A 26,201-nucleotide genomic window follows, 5' to 3' on the forward strand; every position below is an offset into this window, starting at 1 on the left:
ACATCCATTTTTATACTGTACATAAAATTTTACATTGTTGTAAATCCATTTCGGACTGCAGTGCAGTCGATAAAATATAGCAGCCCGTAACAGAATGAAATAGTTATTATAAAGTTGTCATCTCGTCGTATATAAACCAAACTTTCGGAGATACTTGGGTCTTAGCCCACTCAACCCCCCTCCCTCTAAGTCCGACTCTATACATGAGCTCTAACCGTCCAACGTAATGAATGGAAATCGTTAAAAACCAGAATCGAGTATAAATTGATTAATCGTATGCGAAACGCATTTTTTTCCATCGATGTAAAAACTAATTTAGAGTTTAAACATATGGTCGTATAAACTACGTGATAGTTAAGGCTTGAGGGGCCACATACCAATTGTTTGCGTACAAAAAGATATATTAAAAATAATACTTTTATACCTACTTAACATATAATAAAAAGAAAATATTTAAAAAAAAGTTCGATTTCAATTTTTTTTTCGTATTTTTACACGTCTATTATAGACCGTAATAAAAATATTTTTAATGTGTTAAACGTTCATGTTTCGTGGTATTCGATGACATGGTAAACTACCAAAAAACTTGAAGGAAACATTTGTATAGGTGTAAGCTCACAAAATTACGATAAATACGGCCGCGCACAACGAAAAGGTCGAGTTGGTGAATATTGTACGCAGTGCGGGCGATCGAATACATACCACGAGCACAGTTTCCGGTGACTATCGATCGCTTTGTGGCGGTTGCAAGGGGGTGGCGAGAGGTACCTACGACCCGGGCAGAATTCCCGGGAGAGCGCAAAAACGAAAACCTCGCGTTAAAAATTACAACGGTCAGTATCGTATATTTCGCTTAGAAAATCTTTAACATCCTTCGTTAAAATAATTAAAACGATCATCGAAAACAATATCTGATAAGCGTAATGTTTTTAAATTAAAAACGCAAAAGGGCGCATTTCGAAGTTTCGCCCCGGACGTTATGTTCGGTTGCTGCGGCACAGCGATTGGTGCATCAGTTCAATAACAATATTGATCGTATTAATCGCTGAGCTACAGTTTTCAGACATTTAAGCGAACGGCGACCGTCGTGAACTGATAAAACGACAATCGAATCTTTGTTCTCGCACAATCATTCACGCGGGGTTTTCACGATCTTTGTACACGAACCGTACGTTTAATACGATCCCGAACAGTAATATTAGTTTATCCGAAGAGATGACATTGGGGATGTTTTGAGGGAAAAATCGAGAACACCAAGTCAAAACGGACGGACAGCGATTTTCGTCGACATCGCTACGGCGACCATTACAACGTGTCACGTACACAACACGTACAAAATACTACGTGCTGTAAATGCGGTTGCCTATCGTCTACCGGACCGTTTTGCCGTCACCCGTTACCCGTAACGTAACGTTAGTAGGCAACCGCTGCAGCGCGAATGATAAAAATGTAACGTGACTTGTCCGTTTTCGGAGCCAATCCTATGGAACGCGTCGTGCGGGTATTATTTTTTATCCGTACAATGTTTTTCGATGTAAAGGAAAGTGAATTAAAAAAAAAAATCAATCGACAAAAACTACGTGTTTTTTTCAAATACAAGAACAATATAATGCGCGCAATAATAACCGATCTCCAGCAGTATGCGGAAAATGATTTTTTCGAAAGACTAAGGAGCAACAATCGCGCACTGTCGTTCCACGGCATACAGATCGGTCAACGCGTTTTGGTCGGAACTCACGAAAACAAAATCATCTAATGTATTGGGCGAGTTTCAATACAGTTGTTAAACACGTTTCGAGTAAGAATAATAGAATAGTGATACGTTCACATATTTTTTCTACGGCAATCGTCAATAACAATAATATTAATGATAATTAGAGCTCGGATTTCTATGCATTTATGAAACCGAATTATGTAATTGTAAATATATGCTAAAAAACTCAAAATATGTATTTTACCAATACGATTTATTTATTAATATTAGATTATAAAATACGTAATTGTTATCGATAATATAACAGATAACGGGACGGAAAGACCAGTCCCGTAAGTATTGTAGGCTAGGCAATCGTCATGCACCGCATAGAACGCAACACGTATACAAGTCGTAGGGCCCGGGGACGCCATGTTTGATCGTTTGTCCTACGCCACGTTGCCTTCGTCCTTTCGTCCCAGTTCTCGTGCCGGACCGAAAGCACGCATATACCCGGTGGCCAGGACGTTTTACCAGTAAGGGCCTCGCAAAAATCGGATTACATTTGAATTCTGAATACGACTAATCAGTGCCGGATTACCCATTAGGCGAAGTGAGCGGCTCGCCTTAGAGCCTTACTCATAGGGCCCTATGAAAACGGAAAACTATTTTTTTAATACCTGCATTTTGTTTACGAATTTACGGGACAAAACCCATCATGAAATATAATATATATTGAGTTGCAGCTGTTATATGCAGTTATAGTAATAAAATTGTTTTGAAAAAAAATATAATTAATGTAATAAATAATTAATTTTTCTTTCAAATAAATAAAATTTAATAAACATGATTTTATTTATTAATAATAGTTGGTTATTATTAAAGTTGTTTGTTTTAATCGTTGGATAGTAATGTTAAAGATGAGTGTAAAAAATAATTTTGTAGGGCCCAACATTTCAATTGCCTAGGGGCCCACAAATGTTTAATCCGGCACTGCGACTAATGCAATATGGGACGCGAGTTGAGTACGCGTTATCGTACAACACCGCAGCGCCTAGTGCCTCCGTTACATCCGTCGTGTGTTTCCGCGGCGAACCACTAAAATCTCGTCTGCCCGATTCAAGCTTTCGAATATCACGACCACCGTTTATCGGTACGATCGTCAATTATTTTCTCCGTCCGTCACCGACGATCGACAATGATCCGAATACAAATTCCGAACGGCGGCACACGCATAAGCATATCATTCGATTATGCATTTTTTCAGTATTTTTCTTTTTTTTTTTTCCAACGCGTTTACGTGTTCCATGTTACCGCGTCGCGTTCGGCCGATGGCGTCGAGAGCGTCACAAGATGGCCGCCAGTGGGACGCGGTCGTAACTATCGAAATCGTTCTATCGATATCGTACTATCGACCGGGTCGATTGCAAGTGAGACTTCGTGCAGGAGAGAAATCGAGAGAAAACAATCTCGCCGACAACGGGAACGGCGGTCGACGTTCGATGGCCCGCCGTTGCCAACCGGCCAACGTTTCCCGCACGGTTCTGATTATCGCTCCGGGCACCGCGTGAACACTGCGCCGTCCGTCGCCCGTACCGCGATAAATTCGAATCCGTCGTCGTCCAGCGTATGATTGTCCCGTCGACAGATCAGCCGTCTCAGGTCACGGCGTGCTCTGCACGGCACACGCAGTGCCGGCCCGACGGACGGTTTTCGGGACCCTATATTAATTTATGGATTGTTTGCGATATTGATTAAGGGGACGCAAGGGGAGCACGGCCCCGAGGCCCATCTTTATCCCCAAATATATTTTTTTAACGTGTTCAAAAGAGTTTTCAAAAAAAAAAAAAATTAACTCATAGCTCTAATTACCTATAAAATGTGTTCTTTATATATATCGCTTGTTTACTATAACAATAACATAACACGAAAAACAAGATTTTACACAAAACACATTTGAAAATTTTATTTGTAATGATATGATGGCAACGCAATAACGTCCCAACTGCCATCTAGCGGCTAATTTTTGTATATTCACTTATCTTGTTCTTGCAGTATAAAGAAAATCACCAAAATTATTATTATTTGCAAAAACCTCAAAAATGACGATTTTTGTATTATGTCGTTGTTGTAGCAAACAAGCGATATATATAGTGTATAATACTTAAATAATTACATTAATTTATCGAACATATAAATATTTTTTTTTGTATAGTATAAACTTATACAATAAATAATAACATACAGTCCTTAATATGTAATGATATAATTATTTTTAAGTTCAAGTTGAAAGGGAACCTACTAAGTGTATGGTGTCCCAGGGCCAAATTGATCCTTAATCCGGGCTTGGTTGCGATTTGCGTACTGAATTATTTTTTATTTATAAATTAATTAATGTTCGTAATACATGATTTGTGGAGCCCCGTACAAGCACTGGCACCGGTGCGATCGTCCCGCTCGCCATCCTCTAGGGCTGGCACTGGGCACACCCATCGGGTCGCTCGAACCGATGGACGAGAATCGAAAACTCCACCGACAATGTGTACGTGTTGCGGACAATATTGCCATACCGAGCAACGCACACGTCGCTCGGGTAATTCGATTCTATGATATTTACGATTTTTTTTTAGTAAAACTTCTTTCTTGAGGCCTGGGTGGAAAAATGAAACGGGAGATATGATGTATGGATGTGTGTGTAAAAGTGCGACAGAAATCGCTTGAACGGTTAAATGTCATACGTGTAAGTGTGATAGCGCGTCATTCACTGAGGGTGTTCTCTATGCTTTATCTATTTCTACTCGCCTCTTTGTGCGGATCTTCGTATTCTGGGACTGCTTGTAGAGAGGCACTGTGTACGGGGCAGGCAGGCAATATATGCGCGTACGCGCTTGTTGCTTGACTACTTGCTAATACCCAGCGTCGTATGCATTATTATAAAAAAAACACGCAGATATAATATATATTATATAAATTAATCCCTATATCCATGGGCGTCCGCAGGAAATTTATCGGGGGGGGGGGGGGGCATAATGAAATCAAACACAAAAAAAATACATTAAAAAAAGTTTATTCCTTGTAAACCACAAATTGGGTTAGAACTATATGAAATCCAACACCAAAAAGAACATTAAAAATATATTCCTTACAACCTAAAAAATTAGTTAAATAAAAACTGAAGCTATGTGTGCGTGATGTGTCGATCGTCATAAGTGGTTTACACAATAGGTGATTAATATCAATTCACAGAATTGAAACGTATTTAATTTTACGCGATTAATGTAATACGCATTATTTTGTAGGTACGCCTTATAATATATTGTTATTACGATCAACAACACCACACGACACACTAAAGTAAAAATATCGATAAAATGTTGATAAATCAAAATAAAAGTTAAAATATTCAACATTCTATTGGGGGGGAGGGCAAATGCCCCCTCTTGCCAACTTTCTCCGGGCGTCCATGCCTATATCCCATGGCCACGCCGTCCCGCGTGAACGTGCTGGACCAATTTCGCTAATTATTTTTCTGTTGTGTTTGTTATTGTCAGGAGAAGGTTTTTACGAAAGAAAAAATTAAAAAAATTGCGCAGGAAATCAGAAAATTTAAGAATATTATGCATTAATAAATGTATTTTTTTTTGTTTTTATCACTCTCTCCCTGATTCGCTTATAATTTCACGGTCCCCAAAACTTATGAAAGAAGTTTTACTTTCCCAGAGTGGGCTCACACACTCATTTTTTCCCTTCAACACGTTTACGTGTTACCGCGTCGCGTTCGGGCGCATGAAGCGTTGGAGGTCCACACCAAACGTGCGAAACGTTTTGCAACGTTGCTACCATGTTCGACACGTTTGGTGTGGACCTAGTCCGCGCTTGTTCGGGATACTATGAGAAATGCGCGGTGTTTGGCGCGTTTTGTTCATCCGGTTTGGACGAGAAATTGTACTACTTTCTGAACGGCACAAACACATTGACGAAAACTGGAAAACGTACTGGATCACGTCGCGACATACGTTCCTACGCGCAGCGTGAACGCTTCCTATCGCGCGCGAACGTTTGCAGCTACGTTGCGCAACGTTGCAGCTACGTTACGCAACGTTGCGCGTTTGGTGTGAACCCGGCTTAAAATGGCGTCGGTAGCGTCAAAAACCTGGCCGCCAGTGGGACTCGGTCGTAACTATCGAAATCGTTCTATCGATACCATACTATCGAACCCGGGTCAATTGGACGTGAGACCGCGTGCCCGGAGAGCAATCGAGAGAAAACAATCGCGCCGACATCGGGGACAGCGGCTGACGCTCGATAGCCCGCCGCGGAAACTTTTCCCGGGAGGTTCCGATTAACGTATTCCGGACACCGCGCCAACACCAGGCGGCCGTACCGCGGTAAATTCGAATCCGTCGTCGTCGTCGTCGTCGTCCGGTGTACGAAACTAATTTTTCTTCGATACAAACTTAAAAATAATTTACAGTTCATGTTCATGTTATAATGATAATATATTATAATGATAGACTAGTAATTTATATTCTTAATTACTCGTATTTATACATTCATTTTTTTAAATGTATCAATGTATTATATTCAAAAAAAATACAAACCATGGGGGGGAATGTCCCTTCGCCCCTCCCTAAAATACGCCCTTGTTGATGGTAACATATAAATCTATGTATAGGATTGCAAGATTTTGAAATCCCTAAACCGGGACAATAAAATCGAATGATCCCTATTTTTAATTTTTTATGTGAAACATCAAATGGTGCGGTACGGGAGTGAAGTCGATTAATGCGGTGGCTCGTCGGCTCTATCGTCGGTGATCTCTCTCTCCCTCGTCGCACTATAGACTTGCGTACTACAAGCCGTGTTCTCAGCACAGGGCGGCAAATATAAATCGCATCGAAAACGCGACGGATTAAATAAAACTATTCGACAAATATATTTTTAGAAAATGCATTCTAACTAAGAATTAGGGGTGATCAACAGTTTAAACCACCATTCCGGAACGCGTTGCCTTATTTAACACGTTCAACGCCGCCGGTAGTTTCGAAAGTTACACTGCGACGTCGCGTCAAAAATATCGTGACGTGTTTACGCGTTGATGGCATTATAGCAGTGTTCGACTTGAGGGAGGACGCAGGGCAACGGAGTACGTCAACTGAATTTCAGAAATTGTAGCGACTCCCTACTATTATAACGCTATAATTATAACACTTCACAAGTTTTGGAGACGCTCTTTATTTTTTAAAGTAAATAGAAATAGTCTCCCTTCTTTAATATTGCCAAGTCGAGGCACTGATTATAAGCATACATCTATTGACTTGTGAAATGTTATTACATTTTTTTAATAGTTTTTTTTAACATTTTTTTTTAGTTTTTTAGATCCTTCGTAGCATTTATCTTTATGAAACACTTCGCACTATCAGTGCAAGACAGGAGCGACTCCAGAGAGGGGGGGCTAGAATCCGCGACCCCCCCAAGTTCGTACCATATTTATAAAAAAAATGTATATTATAATATGTACTATAATACGACACGCACAAGTATGTAGATATAGATATGATAGAGCCATAGAGGTATGACGGTTAAAAGGAGTTTCTTTACACTTCGGAGACTAAAAACCTGGCTTCGTACAATGATGACTGAAGATTATTGTCTGATTTTGTTTATTATATCTAATTAATGTATATCATAAAGTAGATATTCTAGATCAAATAGATAATATTATTGATATTTTTGCCAATTTTAAAAATAGACGACTTGAATTTGTGTTCTAAAAATTGTTGTTTTCTTTTTATTATAAGATTTTGTAAAATTATAACTTGCCCCCTCCCCTCCCCCTAACCAAGGCTCTGGAGCCACCCCTGGTGAAAGAGGGCATTATATCAACAATTTTTAAATTTACAGTTTTGGTATCTCTGAATTCGTATTTTTTTTTCTTTGGAGTGGCGCGATCTATGTAATTATATTTTTAAATCGTCAGTTATACAAATAAACTTATTGCACTAATACAGATCGAGAGGTAGCTGAAAACAATAAAGTCGTAATACGAAATGTGGCCTTATAATTATACTTGTTGAAAACAATATTATAAAAAAATGTCTCATAAGTGGTCTAGTTAATCATATTGATATTTAGCAGAAGAAAATTACAAATTACTATAAATTATCAAACATTAGAAATGCTCTTCTGAACAATATTTTTGATATATGGCTCTTTTGCACTGATAGTGCGATTTGTACTGAATACTAATTACTTGGTAATACTAATTACTTGATATTAGGTACGCAATAAATAATAATTAAAACAATATCAATTAATTTACCGTTATTATTATTAACGTCCGTTTCGTGCGTAACGCAAAATAAAACAAATGAAATCATATTATATATATATAATAATATCATATCATGACATTGATTTAATATAGAATCCATAATAATATAAAGTGAAATTTAACATTTTGTAAATGCACAAAACATTATATTTATAAGAATATAAAAAATAACATGGCTTATTTTACATTTATTTCAATTAATCTAACATCAACAATTAAGTCATACTTATTGGTTATTAAATAATATAAGTGTACTGAACACATGACGTTTACATTAACATTAACACGTTAACAATTTTATCTTATGATTTAGCAATATAATGTAAACGTACATCAAGATATTGCTTACAAATTAATGACACTAAATTTAATTTGATTTTCTTGAAAACCATCATTTAAACCAGCGGTTCCCAACCCATTGGCCGCGAGCAAGTGGTACTGGAGCATGAACCATATTATATTAACATTACTTACATATATTTTTAATTGTCGTTTGACATAAAATATATATATATATATATATATATGTATAACATACACTAGCGTGAAGGTGCTTAGTGTCGCATAGCAAGAACTCGTCTATTTGTCCATGTTTCCGGGTCCCTTATATATCCGATGGACGCTAGTGTGTGTATGTGAAAATTAGTGATAATTAAAAATAGTTAAAAAATGATAATTCTTATTGATTTTGTGTGTAGGATGGCCTATAATCATTAATTTGTTTTTTTGTTCGAATTTTATGTAGGTATGACGTTTGTGTGATAATGTGTATACTTTAATTTATCCAATTATTATATATGCATATAAGTAATGCAGGGTGATTACGGTATTATTGTTATCTAAGTACGTGGGACGTGACACCTCCCCATCTAAAAATGTATTTGTGTTTGTAGAACAGAAGTCAATTCTCTACAGTTACAATTTTACAATTAATTCACAAGTTACAAATGTTATATGTTTACAATATTACCAGACTTAGAATTTTACAATAATTTATAAATATGATATAATAAAATAATAATAATAATATGATTCCACGATACAGATATTTTCGATGGTTCACGGACGTTTTGCCCCTGTCGTTTTTTTCCCGTCAAAAAAACGAGTCCACGGATGTTTCGTCCCCGTATATTATTAAAATAGGACATTTGGCTCCAGGGAGTTGTATAGATTTATTTATATCTACCCATAGGATGTTTGGCCCCTGGTTAGGTTATGTTATTTTGTTCTAAATTAATTGATTCAAAAAAATAATAAGTAAACTAATAAGTAAGTAAACTAACAACAATTTTACGAACACCTTTTTACCCTTATGACATATCGATAGATATTAATCTTAATCGAAGATCTTCTTATCGACAAATAATATTGCTCGACTATTATTTATTTGTCAGTGGAAAAATGTTTAACTTTTTCTATTTGTATTGTTAAGACTAAATAATATTTTATACCTGCCCTGGATACTATAATAGTATATTACACAGAGCACACTACACAGTACTAGTTGATCAGTGTAATTGTGTCCATGTCAATGAATTATGGACTTTGTTAACCACAAAAAAAATGAAATTATAAATTTGCCAAAAAAAAATCATTACGAAGATAAAATAAAACAAAATTGTATTGAATTTAAATGTAGTAATGATAATATTTTATATTTTTTGAAAAGAATAAGTGATCTAATATAAATAATTGTGTACAGGGTCGGACTGGCCCGGACCGCAGGTCCGCGATCGAGGACTGGGGTCCCGACTGGTTTGGGCCCCCACACTTCATGTTCAATGTTCATATTTTAAAATTTTATATGGTATAACTATTTAATTAATTTAACTGTATTTAGTCATGTCTTAACAAAAAAGGTTAGGTTTTATTGATTCATACAATGATTGAAAAACATGTCATAAGTGTTTACGGTGTGCCTTCAATGTGTTCCATAATATAGTTCAACACTCTGGTTGTTTTAACAATATTAAGTATATAAATTTATATTGATGTTGCCGTGTACCCAAACTACTTGTGAAAGAACATTTTCAAAATTAAAAAATATCAAAACAAAATTAAGGTCAACTATTTTTCAAAAAATAATAGAAGCATTGCTATTAACGAATATTAAAAGAGATTTTTTTAAATTAATACTGAATATGTAATCAATAATGTTGGAAAGAGTTCTAATGAACTTTCAAAACTATTTGTTTAAAGTTGTTATGAAAAAAAATTATAATTTTAAATGTTAAATTATTTATTTATTTAATGTAATAAGTATAGATGTATTGTAATAAATTTAAGTCTCATATTCATATTTGCAAAGGTCAAACAAATTGTTATCAATTATTCTATAGTATATAACACAATATGTATTATTTAGCATGTGAATGAAATATTAAACTGTTATCTTTAATGTTCATCAATTACCATTATAACATGTTTTTCTATAGGTAAAAGTTTTTTAGTATAGTCTAAACCAGTGGTGAATCTGAAGCTTGTTTAAGGAGGGTACAAATAGGAATATTTTATACATACATATATAGCAATGTTTACAGCTGTATACTCATATCAAATATATGTGTAATAAAAAAAATCAGAAGTGGGGGGGGGGGTGATTGTCAAGTCCTCTCCAACATAAGCCTTTAGGGCCCTTTGATCAGATTGCGGATTGGGCTTTATGACGCCAGTCCGACCCTGATTGTTTATAAGTAGAGTAAGGATTTTAAAGCAATAAAAAACTAAAATAAAGCACTAAAAAAAAGCAATAAAACTGTCTAAATCTTCCAAAAAAACTTTAAAAAAAGCATTAAAAATAGGTTTTTAAAAAAAATTTATCACAAAAAAAGTATTAAAATTATTTAAAAAAAAAGGTATTATAATAAACTTATTAACAACCCTGCTTCTCCGAGTTTTCATTCTTCCACAATTATTAATCTGTAAATTGAATTTATTCTATTTAAGATAATTTATAAAAAATAAATTAAATAATAGTTATTAAATGATTTTTTTTACCTATATCATCGGAGTTGCATTGGACAATCAAAACTTTTTTCAAGTTTTCAAATAAAAATTTTCTACGACGATCGGACAATATATGCTTGTATTTTGAAAAGCTATGTTCGACGTCAACAGATGTAATAGGAGCAAATTTGTAATGGATTAAATCATCACATGTTAAGTCTTCAGGAAGTTCCTCTCTTGATACTTTTTCGCCTTTTAGAATATTTGATATTATGGTAAGAATTTTAAATCCCGAATTTTTGTTTAGTACATCATCAAGTTTTTTTGTAACCGTTTCTCCCGTTTTTTCCAAAGCTTGTTTAATTTGTTGTTTAACCTTTTCTATGCAACATACGGATTCTAATAATAGCATCCCAGATGTTTCTAAACGTGTAATTTCAGTAGCCAAAAATCCAAAATTACTTTTTATGTAGATTAAATTTTCTTCAATTTCTGGGTTTTCGACTAATTTTTTAGCGTTTTTAATAGCCAGTGCATCATCTGAGTCCAATTGAAGTATAACATTTTTGATATGTAAAAAATGTTCACAATAATAGTTTACGGCATTTAACCAAGTGCCCCAACGAGTAATAATTGGTTCTGGAGGTAGAGGAATACCCGGAGCCAAATTCTTAAGCAAATTTATACGGTATGGAGCTTTTAAAAAAACTTTTTTAATATTTGATATTAAACTATTAATTTCTGGAAAATTTATTCTGATCTGTTCTGCCGCTCTGTGTAGGCCATGTGCCAAACAAGTTATATGCACCATTTCTGAGTAAAGAACTTGTAAAGATTTTCCTGATTTTACCATATATGGTGCTGCATCCGACACAAAAAGTAAAACGTTGTCATGAAGTATGCCTTCAGGCCATAATATAAAAAGAGATCTGTCAAATAATTTAGATATAGTAGAGTGGTTGGCTTTTTCTAACATCTCTGAGTTAAGTAAGAATATTTTTCCAGGATTGTCTACTTCCAATGTACCAATTATAACATTGGCTACATATCGCCCCTCAACGTCAGTAGTCTCATCTATTGACACCCATACATTTTTGTTCCTGACGTAATCTCTAATTTTAATAATAGTATTTGTATAGCATTGATCTATATAGTTTTTTCGAAGCGTAGACTCGTCAGGAATAATTTGTTTTGTATGTTTATGCAGAAAATCGCGAAATGTTGGTATATTTAATTTAGTGAGAGGGATATTTGCGGACAAAAAAACATTACACAGTTCTTCGTTGAATGATGACTTCATTGACATACCTGTGACTAGAAGCTGAGATTTTGGTTTTTCTTGTTGATTTCTAATATTTAGCTGCTGGATATGTTTACCTCTAGCGATATGTTGTTGAATATTATATTTTTTTTCGGCAGATACTTTAACACCACATACTTTGCAAAAAAGTACAGCATTGTCACGAGAAAAAATGTCTTCACAAAATTCTTTTACAAAATTGCGAAGACGAGCACTACAATTAATAATTTTTGGCATTTTGTAAGTGACTATCGGTAAGAATAACGAACTATACGGTGTTGCAACGAAAAATAAACTCTAATTCTGAGTAAATAATTTCCAGAGCAAAAGCATATTTTTGTGTTTATTGTCGTTTCAAGATAAAATAATCTACTATATTCAATAAGCTATATACGTATCTAAATTACATCGATAAACATACCCATAAATCAAACATAACGAGATAAAATCGATAGCCATATACAATATACGATATTGGAAAACATTATTTTACAATAAAATAAAAATTAAAAAATACGTTTCAAATACGTTTATTTAGAACATATTTTTAAAAATGTACCAAAAATGCCCAAAAAAGCATAAATATTAAAAAAACGCAAAAAAAGCAAAAAAAAAGCAAAATAAAATGTCGTGCATAGCAGTATAGCAGTATAAATCGAATTTGTAGCTGACATAGCTTCGTTTTAGAGCAATAGAAAAAAAAGGCAAATGCCTTCAAAATCCGTACTCTATTTATAAATAAATCTATATAATTCCTGGGAGCCAAATGTCCTATCTTAATAATAGGGAGGGATGAAACGTCCGCGAACTATTTTTGATTATAATTGTTTCTTTTTTTTTTAACATACTGTATACAATATATAAATGTGATTACAATCTTAAGGCTATTATTTCCATAGTAGAAAATATTACAATAATAATTTAGATTAATTAATTAAGTAGTATTACATTTATTGTTGATTAATCATTTTTTTTTTTTTAGTAAATATTTATTTTAATCAATTTTAGAAAACCAAAAGTTAATGCAAGTTTAATTATTCTAAATTAATTACTCATAAAAATTTACTGTTTCGAAATGTGGGTTAATTTAATAATCTAAGAAACTCTATTGCATCACCAGTTGATGAACTTAATGTTTGAGCTGCTATTTTCACTTGCATGATATTCTTCTTTCAGTCTATGTGAGTAGATGTCAATTTATTAGCTAAATTAAATCCTATGTTCTCTTGACCTATTTTTATTAAAATAATTTTAAATTTAAATTATTATTTTTATATTAAAAATTTACTTTGGACATACCTTAATTAGATAATAAGTGACTAATCAATTATTCCATCAACATTTACATTTTTAGCATCAACAGAAGAAGTCCAATTGCTATGTCCAGATTATGTATGTGGTACGCTTAATATTGTTCTGTAATAGAAATGTTAATATTCATAATTTATTAATAATATACTTAAATATATATATTATATATTTATTTACTATAATATATATCATACACAAGTATAAGAATTGTTAGTTTGATTTTACAATCATATACTAACACTCCATAACAACTATTATTATTATTTATCTATTATATTACTATTATATATTATATTATTTATTATTTGTTAAAAAAAAGAGGAATAATTCACATACATACAATTAATATACTTAAGTGTAATTACTGGTAAAAATTATAAACTTTAGGAGAAAGCAAATTCTTTCATTTCTTTGGAGTAGAGTCAACCAAAGCTTTTATTAATATTTTTAAGTTCATTATTAAATAAATCTAATATAGACTCTACCAAAAAAAGTTATTGAAACACAAAAAGCATTCTAAAATAATTAAAATTAATACATAAGGTAATAATTTCAATTTAAAAATACATACCACTAAAATTATTTTCAATCAATCTTTCAGATTCAACTTCAATTAAGCCTTGGTCGTATAAATTATTCAAAATATCGTTAAATTACAAAGTTTCTTATATTTCATTTTAAGCTTTTGCTGTAATATATATATATTTAACTCTATTTCATTTGTGTAGCAATTTATAGTTTATACTCCGACATCTAGTAGCCTGTGACTCGATATCAAATGTAAGATTATCAGTTTCAGGAAGAGCATCTTAAAAATGTAATTGTTTTAATAAATAATAATAAAATATAAAATAGTTCAAATACATACCATCAATAAAAACACTACTTATTCTTATGCCAGGGTTTTTTTTTTTTTTGGTTTTGTAATTATTTGGTAATATGAAGGAAATGCAAAAATATGGATGGAATAGCATTCACTCTTCAAAGTGGTCTACTAGCATTGAAATGGATTTGGTAGTCATTAATGGTAAAATTAGCACGGCAAATTCTGCTATATTGTGATGATTTGAATTTTTTTTTGTTTTATCTTCTATCCAGGGCCGTATCTGGGGGGGGGGGGTGTCCAGGGTGTTTGGACCTTCCCAAATTTCTTCAATATTTTACAAATGTTTAAAATAATTATTTATTTTTAAAACCAACATAAAAATATCAGTCACAAATGATTTAAGCTACAATTAATCATTGACTGTTTTTAGTTTTATATCATAATATCATAAGTAAATACATTTCATATTTGTATAATGTAAGGTGACAAGATATCAAAGTAATTTTGTTTGTTTGATTTTATTATATTTTAATAAAAGAAGATTAAATCTTTTTCTGTCCTATTTTTAATCAAATATCAATAATCAAAATCTAAATTCAATAAAATTACAATATACATGTTTTGGACCGCCCCCGAAAAAAATTTCTAGATACGGCCTTGCTTCTATCCACTTTTCCATAAATTTCTCGTTGGAACTTGGAAATCTATTATTACGATGAATAATAATAATTCTATAAAAATGGTAATAAATTGCAATGTTACGTTTGATTCTAGTTGGACATTGATATATAGAACTATGTACTTACTCAAAAAAATGTGTGGACTGATCAGGTACAAATATAATTTGGCAACCATAAGCAACGAATGTATTTGACATATTTAACAAAGAAATCTACAGACGACATAAACAATTTTCAGTAAAATACAATTTGATATAAAATAATAACATGAAATATGAATAAATGAAAATACGTGAAATCAAAAATATCATAAATTCAGATTGATATTTTACGGCGCATTCGACAGACCGACTCTTGACAGACATTTTCACCTCCGACAAACTAACAACTAACCTAACAAAATTCACCTGGTTAGTAGGAGTGTACCATCTATCATTAGTGGTCTAAACTTTTCTACTGCCACTTTTCACAGTGGATTCATGGAGTAGCAGTAAAAGCGTCTGCTAATAGTACGCAAAGAGCAGTGATTCGAAAATAATGCTGTACTGTTTCAAAATTCATCTCGATAGGAGTTTTGGAACACCTTTTTGGGGCATTGTGTTGTAATAGGTTGGTTAATACATTTGACCGCTATCAACCGCTACAATGTTATCATAATTCATATTATCAATTATCAATACGATAAGATTGTCGATCGTGTATAGTTTTTTTTTTTAAATTTTAATATTTAATAATTAACATTTATTTGAATTATAAGACATATAGGTAATAGTTTATCAAAATTTATTTTGGTGTTTGGTTTAATCCACCTTAAGTGTTTAAATAAATCTTTGGATTGAAAAAAAAAAACTGCTTCTTCGGTATATTTAAAAACATCAAAAGTGCTTATGTTAAAAAGAAATGTTATGTTAATTACTAGCTTGTATGATGATTATTGACTTAAAATATCATTTTAGACTCATAAGAAGTTCCGTTGAAGTAAGCTGATAATTAAATAAAAAATTATATAATAATATTTAATTCTATAATACAAAGTACTATTTTATTATTTACAATATAGATTCTTATGTGTAAGGTGAAAACTTTTTATAATTCACTAAATTCTCTAATTGAAAGGCCATCAGACTATAAAAAGGCAACATTGATGACTGTATGGTATTTGAGTATTATGGAAACATTACGGTAATTCAATTTGTCTATGTTTTATTTTAGAACAATTAATCTGTTTTTAACTATGTATCACAAGGTTAAATTTGTATTTATGTTTAGTCAAATTGGAGATAGTTTTGATTTAAGCAGAGGTCTTGCCTTTCGAACAATTCATAAGTTTATTCGAGTTCTTTCAAAACTACTTAATGATTTTATTTTATGGCTCAAAGGGAGTTCTATAACCGGTATGTAAACTATTTTAATCATTATAATTATTTAAATTTCATTATACTTTTGTGTACATTTAGCAACATTAAAAGATTTTAGAAGTTTGAGCTTTGATTATATGCCTAACACAAAGCTGCCTCTCCCACGGGATGAATTTTTCTCCTATAGTTTTAAAAAAATATTATAATTTAACTTTTTATAATAAATAGGGCTCGGATTTTAAAGCATGATAAATAACAAAAAAGCAAAAAATTCTCTTAAAAAAGTAAAAAAAATAGCATGATCAAATATTAACATGAATCGGTTATAAAACTAAATAAAAAAAATTAATTAAATTAAAAAAAATAATTAACTACCATGTATATTGTAAGATTTGCAATGGTGAAACTGTCTCTATTATCTGATAGAATGTTTTTTACATAGAAAACGAATGATTTACATCCACTTAAGTTATTGGAACACACTTCATGCTAGAGGTTTTGTTTAAATCTAACCTACGATAATTTATTTTGTTTGATTAAATGCCATCAGCATATTATTAATGTATATTAATTGTTTCCTGCCATTTTTTTTTTCAATAGAACATGATTTAGTTTACCTAAAATTGCAGTTGCAATATCTTCATTATCTTCTTTTAACTTCTTTTCTGCATTGAAGACAATATTTATACATTTTGTCAATGATCTTACTGTCTGCAGATCGATAATCTATAAATTTAATACATTTAACAACTAGGCCGAAATAAAATAAAATAATGCAATTCAACCATTTAATCTGTATTCCTATTTTCAAATTTGTTATTAATTAAATAAAAAAAAAAAAAAATTATTACTTTAGTATAATAAACATATAAAAATTCTATCATATAAAACATACTATACCATCAAATATTTACTGATTGAATAAGTTTGTTTGGTTCTTTAATACCATTATTTAGTCTACTTGATTACAAAATCTTATTTGCATTATTCAACTTTAACTGTTAATAAATAGTTTCTAATAGAATTTACTCAAGGAAATGGTAGTATTTTATTGTCTCTTAAAAAGCAATAGCCACTTGGAGATCTGAAAAATATAAAATTGTATACAAAATAATTTGTTATTGAAATATGCTTATTATGATGTTAGATACTGTATTTAAAACAATTAACACAAGCCAATTTTCACTATACTTTATTATCTATTTACGTATACCTATTTTTAGGACTTGCTTTAGATGCATTAAATATTTCATATATCAACTCAGACATTTTGGTACATTGAATTATTTAATATTGTTTGGAGACTATTGTATGAAATATCTTTAATTTATTTGTATATCATTTAAATTTTGTTGAAATCTGTTCATTCTCATTACTGTTCTAGAATACTTCTTTTTTACTAAATCTTAAGTTTTAAATTTTTTGTAATGTTTTTTTTTTTATTTAGATAAAAATATATTTTTGAATTTTGTTAAGCTTTTTGATTTTTAATGGTATTCATTAATTTTTTACACCATAAACAAATTTGTCACTATTACAACAAAATAATTAACATTTCATTAATTTTTAATTAATATAAATCAAATAATCATACACTAAAAATCAATTAAGTACCTTGAATTGTTTTCAACTATACTTGTACATTTTAAATGTCTCCACTTTCTAAAAGATTTTACAAATCGTGACCCAAATTTTGATTTAATATCTAAATATTTATTTATAAAACCTGATCCCTAGCAAATTTAGTATAATGGAACAATTGAATGACATTTTCCAAGTCTTAAATGCAATTAAGTTTAAAATTAGTTTGTACACCAATATCTTTTTTATAATGACTTTCTCATTTACACGAAGAATAATTATTAAATCTGTTTTATAAAATTTAGTATCAAATTTTATTCTTTCAAATTTATTACCTATCTTTATAATTATATATATTATAAAATTTTAAAAATTCAAAAAGTATTTAAGTGATTTTTACCTTTAGTTAAAACAAGTTCCTTATAGATATCAAAAAAACTATCATTAAAGTGGCTAAGTTTATGAAAACACATTAGATGTTCATTCAAGTGATAACATGTATCATATTGTTATGTATCATACATAAACTTGTTACTGTAACTTAATGTTCCAAAAAAAATGGACATAATGTAAACGGTGGACTAGTTAATGGATGGTTAAACGAAATGAATACTGTATTCGCATAAGTATTTTAAATGAAAGTGTTATGATGGACTCAACCGTAACGGCACACAACAAAAGTGTCTGATCCAAAAGGTCTTCAAAACTATTTTTGCGAATTATGCGATCGTAAATATTTCGCGACCTGTGTTTTAACCATTGTCGTTTATTGCTGTGACACCAACACGCTTAAGAAGTGTCATTGTTCGCCTAGCACTATGACTTACATTCATCATTAGTGATACGGTCAACCGCGAAACTATAATAATAATAATTAACTATATTATAGATGAAAACGTCGTAGTGCACGTGCCCGTTTCAAAAAAGTCCGCGTTATGTTTGGCCGACAACCGCTCGGTAACCAGCAAATTAACCGGTAACGCGGTTCGCGTGCGCGTTGTTTGGTTGACGATGGGACGACGCTACGACGCCTCCGCCGGGATCGCAACTACACCCAGTTAGGGATAGGGTATCGACAGTATGTCAACGACCCCCCACACTCGACCATTACTGGGCATTCCGACATTCCATCTGTAACACGACAGTGTCCGTTGATTCGAAACCTAACCAACGTTCTACTGTTGCAGCAAGTGTACGTAAGACGTCGTACCATTCGTTCATCTGACGATCCTTTTCACATACGCACAAACCGTTCGGTAAGTACGGATGTACAAATATACGTAATATATTATGTGTGCGTTGCCATTTCCTAAACTTAACAATGGACCATAGCCCATCCGGTCCCATTCCTGCAGTCAGATCTTGGCGGGACAACCCCTTCTACCCCGCTCTTCCCGATCCCGAAGGAGAGCCTAACAATGAAGAATGAATTTAAAACGAACGACATTCAATATAAATCCAAGTCAGGCTTTGTAATTGTGTACCTATTACTCATTGTAGCTATTATCTGTACCTTTTTGGCAAAGAACAGTAGTCGAGTAAAAAGATAGTACGATTTTTGTAATTTTTTTGATAAAATAAATAATAATAATGCAAGTGTAAGCATATTTACTGCTTAAATAGAAGCTATAATTCAATATTTTCATATTAAAATTATTTATAATCATAATTTAAGTTACTAAAGTTTAGAAAGTAATGAATTTGTAAATCTATCGATAACTTTTTAACTTGTAATAATTGAAACAATAGATAATTTACAAAATTAAATTACAGTTAATAAAGTGAAGTTGTAAATGTTTTAAATTCTTAATTAAAAATCTTCAAGTAAAACTAAAAAACATACACACTGCTTGTCAAGGACGTACTCAAGGGGGGGGGTTCGAGTCCGGACCCCCCATTGAAATTTCTACATACTCAACGATTTAATAGTAAATAGTATAATAATAGTATATAGTGTATTTTAATTTCCCATTATCAAATAAAATAAAAATTTTGGACCCCCCCCCCCCAAAAAAAAAATTCCTGGGTACGCTCCTACCGCTTATAAGTATTTGTAGGTTGCATTTATAAGTTTCGCACCACCAGCAATACTTGGTTACTATGGTCCTATTATAATATGAGTATTAGTCGTAGTTTCGACTTTAAGTCTATTATTGCTATTTATTATTAAGCAAACCTTCATTTTATAAAATTATATTTTATTATTCTATTTCAGGAGTTAACTGTTGAATTTTTGATACCACAGTGATCAAAATGGGCATAAATGATAAACCAAATAAATCCAAATTGAAACCATTTGTGATGAGAAAAGTTGAGTATGTATTAGTAGTTGTCAGTGGTGTAGAGATAATATTTTTTATATTAGCTCTATTATATAGCCATAACAATCAGACTTATACACTTCCTTAGATATTTGAGATATAGGCACATATAAAAAAATTGTATGACATATATATTACTCTATTAATATACTATATGTAATAATATAAATTATATAATAATTTCAAAATAAACTTATTTCTCGTAAAGAATTTAACTAAATATAAAGTACATCTTCGTTTTAAATTAATGGTAATTGGTGGGCATTGATTGGTACATCTTAAAATTAATTGGCATTCCACTAAGCTTACCTGCTCGTTTAAACAAAACAATGAGTAGATTAAAAATATTATACTACTTACAAATATCCATATCAGATGATAAAAAAAACAACATTCCGAATAATTTATATCAGGCTTAGAAATCTATATTCTCTTTCTCTTTGTATTTTTATGTATTTATCAAGTGTAATATTATATAAGTGCAGGGGTGCATTTGGAGGGGGGCTATAATATTTTACTATCTTAATATTATTATTTAATTGGGTAAATTGAAACGTTTCATGTTCTTTGTTTATCATTATTCATTACTAATCTTAACATGTTTTGTTCCGAAAAAATATTTTATTCATAAATATTAAATATTTAAATATATAGGTTATCATAATTTTTTTAAATATTATGAAGTCGGCAAAATAATAATCAGTTGCCTGCCCCATCCTTTCAAAAGTTGAAATGACGCCCCTGAATAAGTGTAATGTTAATTACAATAAGCCAATTACAGGATAATGCTATAATATAAAATATTTACTAATATAGAAAATAAGGATGGGATAACTTTTTTATTTCAACACTTCTCACTCGATACATATTTTATTCTAAAATTTGACTTAAAATTACTTACACCTACCTACCATATCAATACTAAGTTAATATAAAGTATTTATGTTCAGGGGCTAAGAGCTTAGTAATCAGTACTTACATCATAGTTGTAACTTTAAAAAATGCAATGGAAACATTATTAAATAATAACTACACACATTTAAATGAGTTTATATTTTGTTGATAGTGTAAATTATTTATTCTGTGAGACTTATTACGAGTTATTAAATATTTTTAGGTATGTTTAGTTTAATTATTAAATAATTTAATTGTTGAAATGTTTAATATAAGTTTTTGGAAGTATGAAAGAAAATATAGTTTAAAGTAAAATTGTTTAATTACGGTATATATTACCACAGTATGATTACCACATGATTCCATAATTTTTTATTAATTTGATTCTACTAACAATTAAATGACTTCGAGATGACTTCTATGAAAAAATATTGTCATTTATACAGGTTTTTTTTTACTATTGTCTAATGGAATTCATGTTGAATTTTAAACTTAAATTAATATAATTTTCTATGATATAAACAGTATATATTTATATATATTACATAATTATATGTTCATATTACAAAAAAAATAAAATGTAATGCTGAAAAATACAAATCACGATTTGATATTAATCCATTTGAAAAAAAATTTAAATGATTTGTTCTGCATAGTATTGGAGCGCTTTCTAGTTATGATATTAGTAGCTGTTATATTTAATAAATAAAGATAATAAAGATCGTAACAAATGGAGAGAAAAGTTAAAAAACGTTGTAAACCAACCTAATACAGGTTAAAAAAATAAATAAATAAATAAATAATTTCTTTCTTTAGCTATGTCAATTTAAAAGTATTTTTATCAGTCAGAAAACGTTTTTATCGTTTTTTAAATCCACATTTGATATATTTAATTAAATTTATTATTTACCTATTATATAGTTATGAACTAGTTTTATCAACGTTCAGTTAAATAATATGTATTAAATTCTATTAGTTGTATTATCTGATTTAAAAGTATTATACAGTATATATGTATAAGGTAGGCAAGTTAATAAAAATAATTAACTTAAGTCAGTGGCGCAACCAGAATTTTTTTAATGAGGGGAGTCCAAAAATATAATTATTTTAAAGTCGCTAGCAAATTTAATTATTATTTTATAGTTTGATTAACGTAAATATTGTAATTATAATGTAAAACTGAATGATAATTAAATATATTATGTAAAAAAAAGGTAAAAGGTATTTACAAGATTATAAATTGAAATCTAAGCAATGTTTTGCATAGCTTAAATGTTTTATTGCTTCTTCAGGAGTTACACTAACTTTGTAGTAGACATTGAGAATAACTCAAATCCATTGAGGCTTTTTTCTGATGTGGAATTTCTTAAATCAATCTTCGAATCAATTATTCAATTTTGCCAAACATTATCATTTTAGAAAGATACGATAGTACCTAAATCATATAACATCAATACAATACTATTTTTAATTTATAGTTTCATTAAAAAAATTTCCAAAAGCAACTTGCATAATAAATAATTATTTATAACTAGTCTTTATATATAATTATATATATATGTAAAATAAAAACCTTTAAATATACATTTTATTTTCATGGTTTATTTTTTAACATTTAAATATTTATTATATTTAAGTAACAAGGTAATTTCAAAAAAATGTTAACTTGATAGATCATATTTAAATCAACTGTGAAGAGCTAAATTATTTCAACTGCCAATTAAACTAGTTAAGTTAAAAAGTTTAAAAAAAAAATTAACTTTTTAACTTAACTTTAATTTTTAAACTAATCAATTTTGATTGCCCACCTTTGCATTTATATTTTTTTTTATAGGGAGATACGAAGAAGAGAAATGGAGGAAAATTCACCAGAGTTCTTTAGGAATCAAATGCAGAGAGTGATTGACAATCCAACTCTTGAAATGTATTATAGTAGTGAATCTGACTCTGATGAATCCGACTCTCAATCCAGCGAAAGCGATAGTGATTATTCCACCTCATCTGGTAGCGATTAATAATATTATTTATTTTATTTTGACATTGATGTATTTTTTTTAAATAAACTTATTCAATTTAATCAAAATTAAACCCTATACAAGAAAGTTTTTTATAAACATGTATTTATTAGTAATCAACCTTTACTACTGTAGTAAAACCTCAATTATCTGGGGTAATTGTGGGGAGGAGTCATATGGATAAATGAAAACCCTAGTTAATTGAGATATTTTAAATAAAATGTCTAGGTTAAATAACCTATGTTAACATAAACATTGGGAAAACGAGAATCTAGCACATCCGTAGAATGGTCTTACGTAACTTGTTTTTTAAATGTAAAAAGAAATAATATTACAGCTTGAATACAGTTGAAAATTTCACGTACGTGAAGTTGGCCCACCCTTTTTCACGGATTAACTTGAAACCTATACCAATATTTTGCGAGAATTTGCGAGTTCATTTTCAAAATTTGTGAGTAAGCCGTTTGCGAGTTATAATTAAAAAACAGAAGGGTGGTCCAACTTCACGTAGCCCCTCCAAGTCGCCCTAGAACTTCAAAACCGATACCAAACGATGCGTCTTTATTTGCGAGAATTCGCGAGTCCATTTTCAAAATTTGCGAGTAAGCCGTTTGCGAGTTATAATTAAAAAACAGAAGAGTGGGCCAACTTCACGTAGCCCCTCCAAGTGGCCCTAGAATTTCAAAATTATTTAATATTTTTAATTTTATTCAAATTATTTCCAATATTATAATTTTCAGATTATGGAATTAAATTATTATTATGGAATCTTAAAAAAATTATTTTATCTGCTAATTCATTTTTACGAAAGGATCAGTGGCGGCTCGTGTGCTCGTGCACCTACCCAAACTCCAAAAATAATTGAAAACATAAACCATAATAATACAATTAAATACCTGTAGTTTTATTAAGATTATTTTTCAAAATTTAAATTCAGAATAGTATGAAAATAATATAATATTTAGATTGGGTTATTCCAAAGGCCACACGAGCAGGCGGTTGTCCGCGACAGAACAGTATCGGTGTGTGTGTGTGTGTGTTATAGCGGTACAGTAGTGCACACTATTGCTGTGCACATTTGTACAATGTAAAAATTAAATCAAGTCAAAACACACAACACGCGTTTTAATGGAATTGATGTGCACATTCATTTCTGTGCACATAACCAATTAAAATGTTTTCAGCGAATTATTTTCGACGTCGCCGCGTCGGTATCGGCATTATGATTTATTTTTACTATCATTTGTTTATTATATTCTGATTATCGACTAATAATGTTAGTCATTATCTTAAATTCAAAACAACAATCGTGTTTCTATTTACTATCGACCACCGACGTAAAAAAAACAAAAAACTTTTAACGTTGTATATATAATATTTTTTATAATTTTTTCGGATGTGCTCTACTTCATTAAAAATCCACGAGCCGCCACTGGGAAGAATATAATTTTAATTCTAAAATTGTGATCAAATTAAAATTACCTATTTCTTACGTATGAATCTTATTTTCCCTTTTTATACATAGCCCACCCATATTGTTGTGATACTTTAAAATGTTTGTCAAATGATAATTCCTAATTCACAAGGATTTTCGAGGGAAGTTTTAACACCCTGAAGTCAATAACTTCTAAAAAAATAATTGGTTTCAGGTATTCATATTATATAACCTTAACAAATTGCAGAAGTGTGTTAGAATAACTAAATATGTATGCCAATGGTTCATTTTGCGTGTCAGTTCTTTCTGGAAAATATAATTATCATTATATTTTGTGGTTTAAGGATTTTCAATTTAATTGATCAACAAAATATATAGGAGCACCAATTTATTAATGGAGAATAATTTATTTTAAACTATGTTATGTGCAATATCTAGTTCTTGTATTAATAACAACTTCAGTTTCTGGTAAAGCTTTTTATTTTAAAAATTGTTTTAAACCTAATTCCTTTTAGCTTAATCTTATATATCTATTAAATTATAAAAATTATAAAATAATTTTAAAAATATACAATAAATTTAAAATGTTATGTTACATTTTTATGTACATTAATATATGTGGCGTTAAACTAATATTTTCTTTTTTTTACTACTGTTATTTTTTTAGTCTGATCATTATGAAGCTCCCATATTTTTGTTTTTGTCCTTTGAATATAGGTAACATAGTGGCTTCCTGATACAAAATTAACAATAACTACAAGTGAGAACCTGTAAAATTAATAAAATTAATTATTTAGTCAAAAAATCATGTATATATAAATATAAATTTTAATATAAAAAAACCCAGGATGCAATTAACACATGTACAAAAAATGTACGGGACGCAATTTTGTATACCTAAAATTACTCGGGACTCAATTTACATCAAAAAGGTACATTGGGACGCAACTTATAGTCACACAGAAAAATTAAACAGAAACAAAATTCCGATTTTATCTCATAAAATATTAGTCGTACATTTTTATAATTAAAAATGCACAAAAATTGATTTAATATTTAAGACATGAAAATTGGATAAAAAATTTTCTTAAGATTTTCTTTGTCATAAAAAAAAAAATTATAACGGAAAGGTGTAAAAAGATTATATTAGCTTCAACAAATGAAATGTTTTCTTCCAGCCATAAAATTATTATTTATTATTATTATTATTATTATTATTATTATTATTATTATTAATTTAATAAATTTAATAAATTATTAAGATATTTAATAAAATTATGTTTCTATTACAAAATAATATCTCAAAAAAAGAAATCAAAATTAAATTTTTGTACAAATACTGCACTCTAATTCACAGTTCATATGGTAAACACAACACTAAAGAGCTAAATGACTAAAATGAACTGTTATTAATTTATATCATACACGAATATATTATAAATATGAGTAAAATACATACTATCGGATATATTTAAATTAAATAAAAATAATTACAATTTATATCCCA

General features: G+C 30.3%; 2 protein-coding genes and 1 long non-coding RNA gene across 7 annotated transcripts; 1 reads left to right on the forward strand and 2 right to left on the reverse strand.

Annotated features, from left to right (window-relative positions):
- Nucleotides 1-10,856: 10,856 nt before the first annotated feature.
- LOC112689972 lies at nt 10,857-12,789 on the reverse strand. The gene is made up of 2 exons (XM_025563864.1): nt 11,025-12,789; nt 10,857-10,946 (listed from the first exon to the last, which is right to left on the reverse strand). Exons 1-2 carry the CDS (start codon nt 12,508-12,510, stop codon nt 10,942-10,944), a joined length of 1,491 nt encoding a protein of 496 aa, XP_025419649.1. The 5' UTR covers nt 12,511-12,789; the 3' UTR covers nt 10,857-10,941.
- A 49-nt stretch (nt 12,790-12,838) lies between these two features.
- Nucleotides 12,839-15,661, reverse strand: LOC112690004. Of its 2 annotated transcripts, none has more exons than XR_003149172.1 (6): nt 15,498-15,661; nt 15,217-15,302; nt 14,453-14,734; nt 14,156-14,392; nt 13,573-13,689; nt 12,839-13,504 (listed from the first exon to the last, which is right to left on the reverse strand). It is a non-coding gene; the product is annotated as an uncharacterized LOC112690004 (long non-coding RNA). The 2 variants fall into 2 exon arrangements; XR_003149171.1 differs by having other exon boundaries at nt 15,383-15,661.
- Nucleotides 15,662-15,858: 197 nt separating this feature from the next.
- On the forward strand, nt 15,859-23,308 carry LOC112689937. Of its 4 annotated transcripts, none has more exons than XR_003149161.1 (6): nt 15,860-16,068; nt 16,151-16,272; nt 16,360-16,484; nt 18,919-19,285; nt 20,245-20,344; nt 23,079-23,305. XR_003149161.1 is itself a non-coding variant. In XM_025563826.1 (4 exons), the coding sequence occupies exons 1-4, from the start codon at nt 16,015-16,017 to the stop codon at nt 23,144-23,146; spliced, it is 369 nt and encodes a 122-aa protein (XP_025419611.1). In that variant the 5' UTR covers nt 15,859-16,014; the 3' UTR covers nt 23,147-23,308. The 4 variants fall into 4 exon arrangements, 2 of the variants coding, with proteins under 2 accessions (XP_025419611.1, XP_025419619.1); XR_003149165.1 differs by having other exon boundaries at nt 20,245-20,339; nt 23,079-23,154; XM_025563826.1 differs by lacking the exons at nt 18,919-19,285; nt 20,245-20,344 and having other exon boundaries at nt 15,859-16,068; nt 23,079-23,308.
- Nucleotides 23,309-26,201: the final 2,893 nt, after the last annotated feature.

The sequence above is a fragment of the Sipha flava genome, unplaced genomic scaffold (genome assembly GCF_003268045.1).
Source record: "Sipha flava isolate LNK unplaced genomic scaffold, YSA_version1 113_pilon_pilon, whole genome shotgun sequence".
NCBI lineage: Eukaryota > Metazoa > Arthropoda > Insecta > Hemiptera > Aphididae > Sipha > Sipha flava.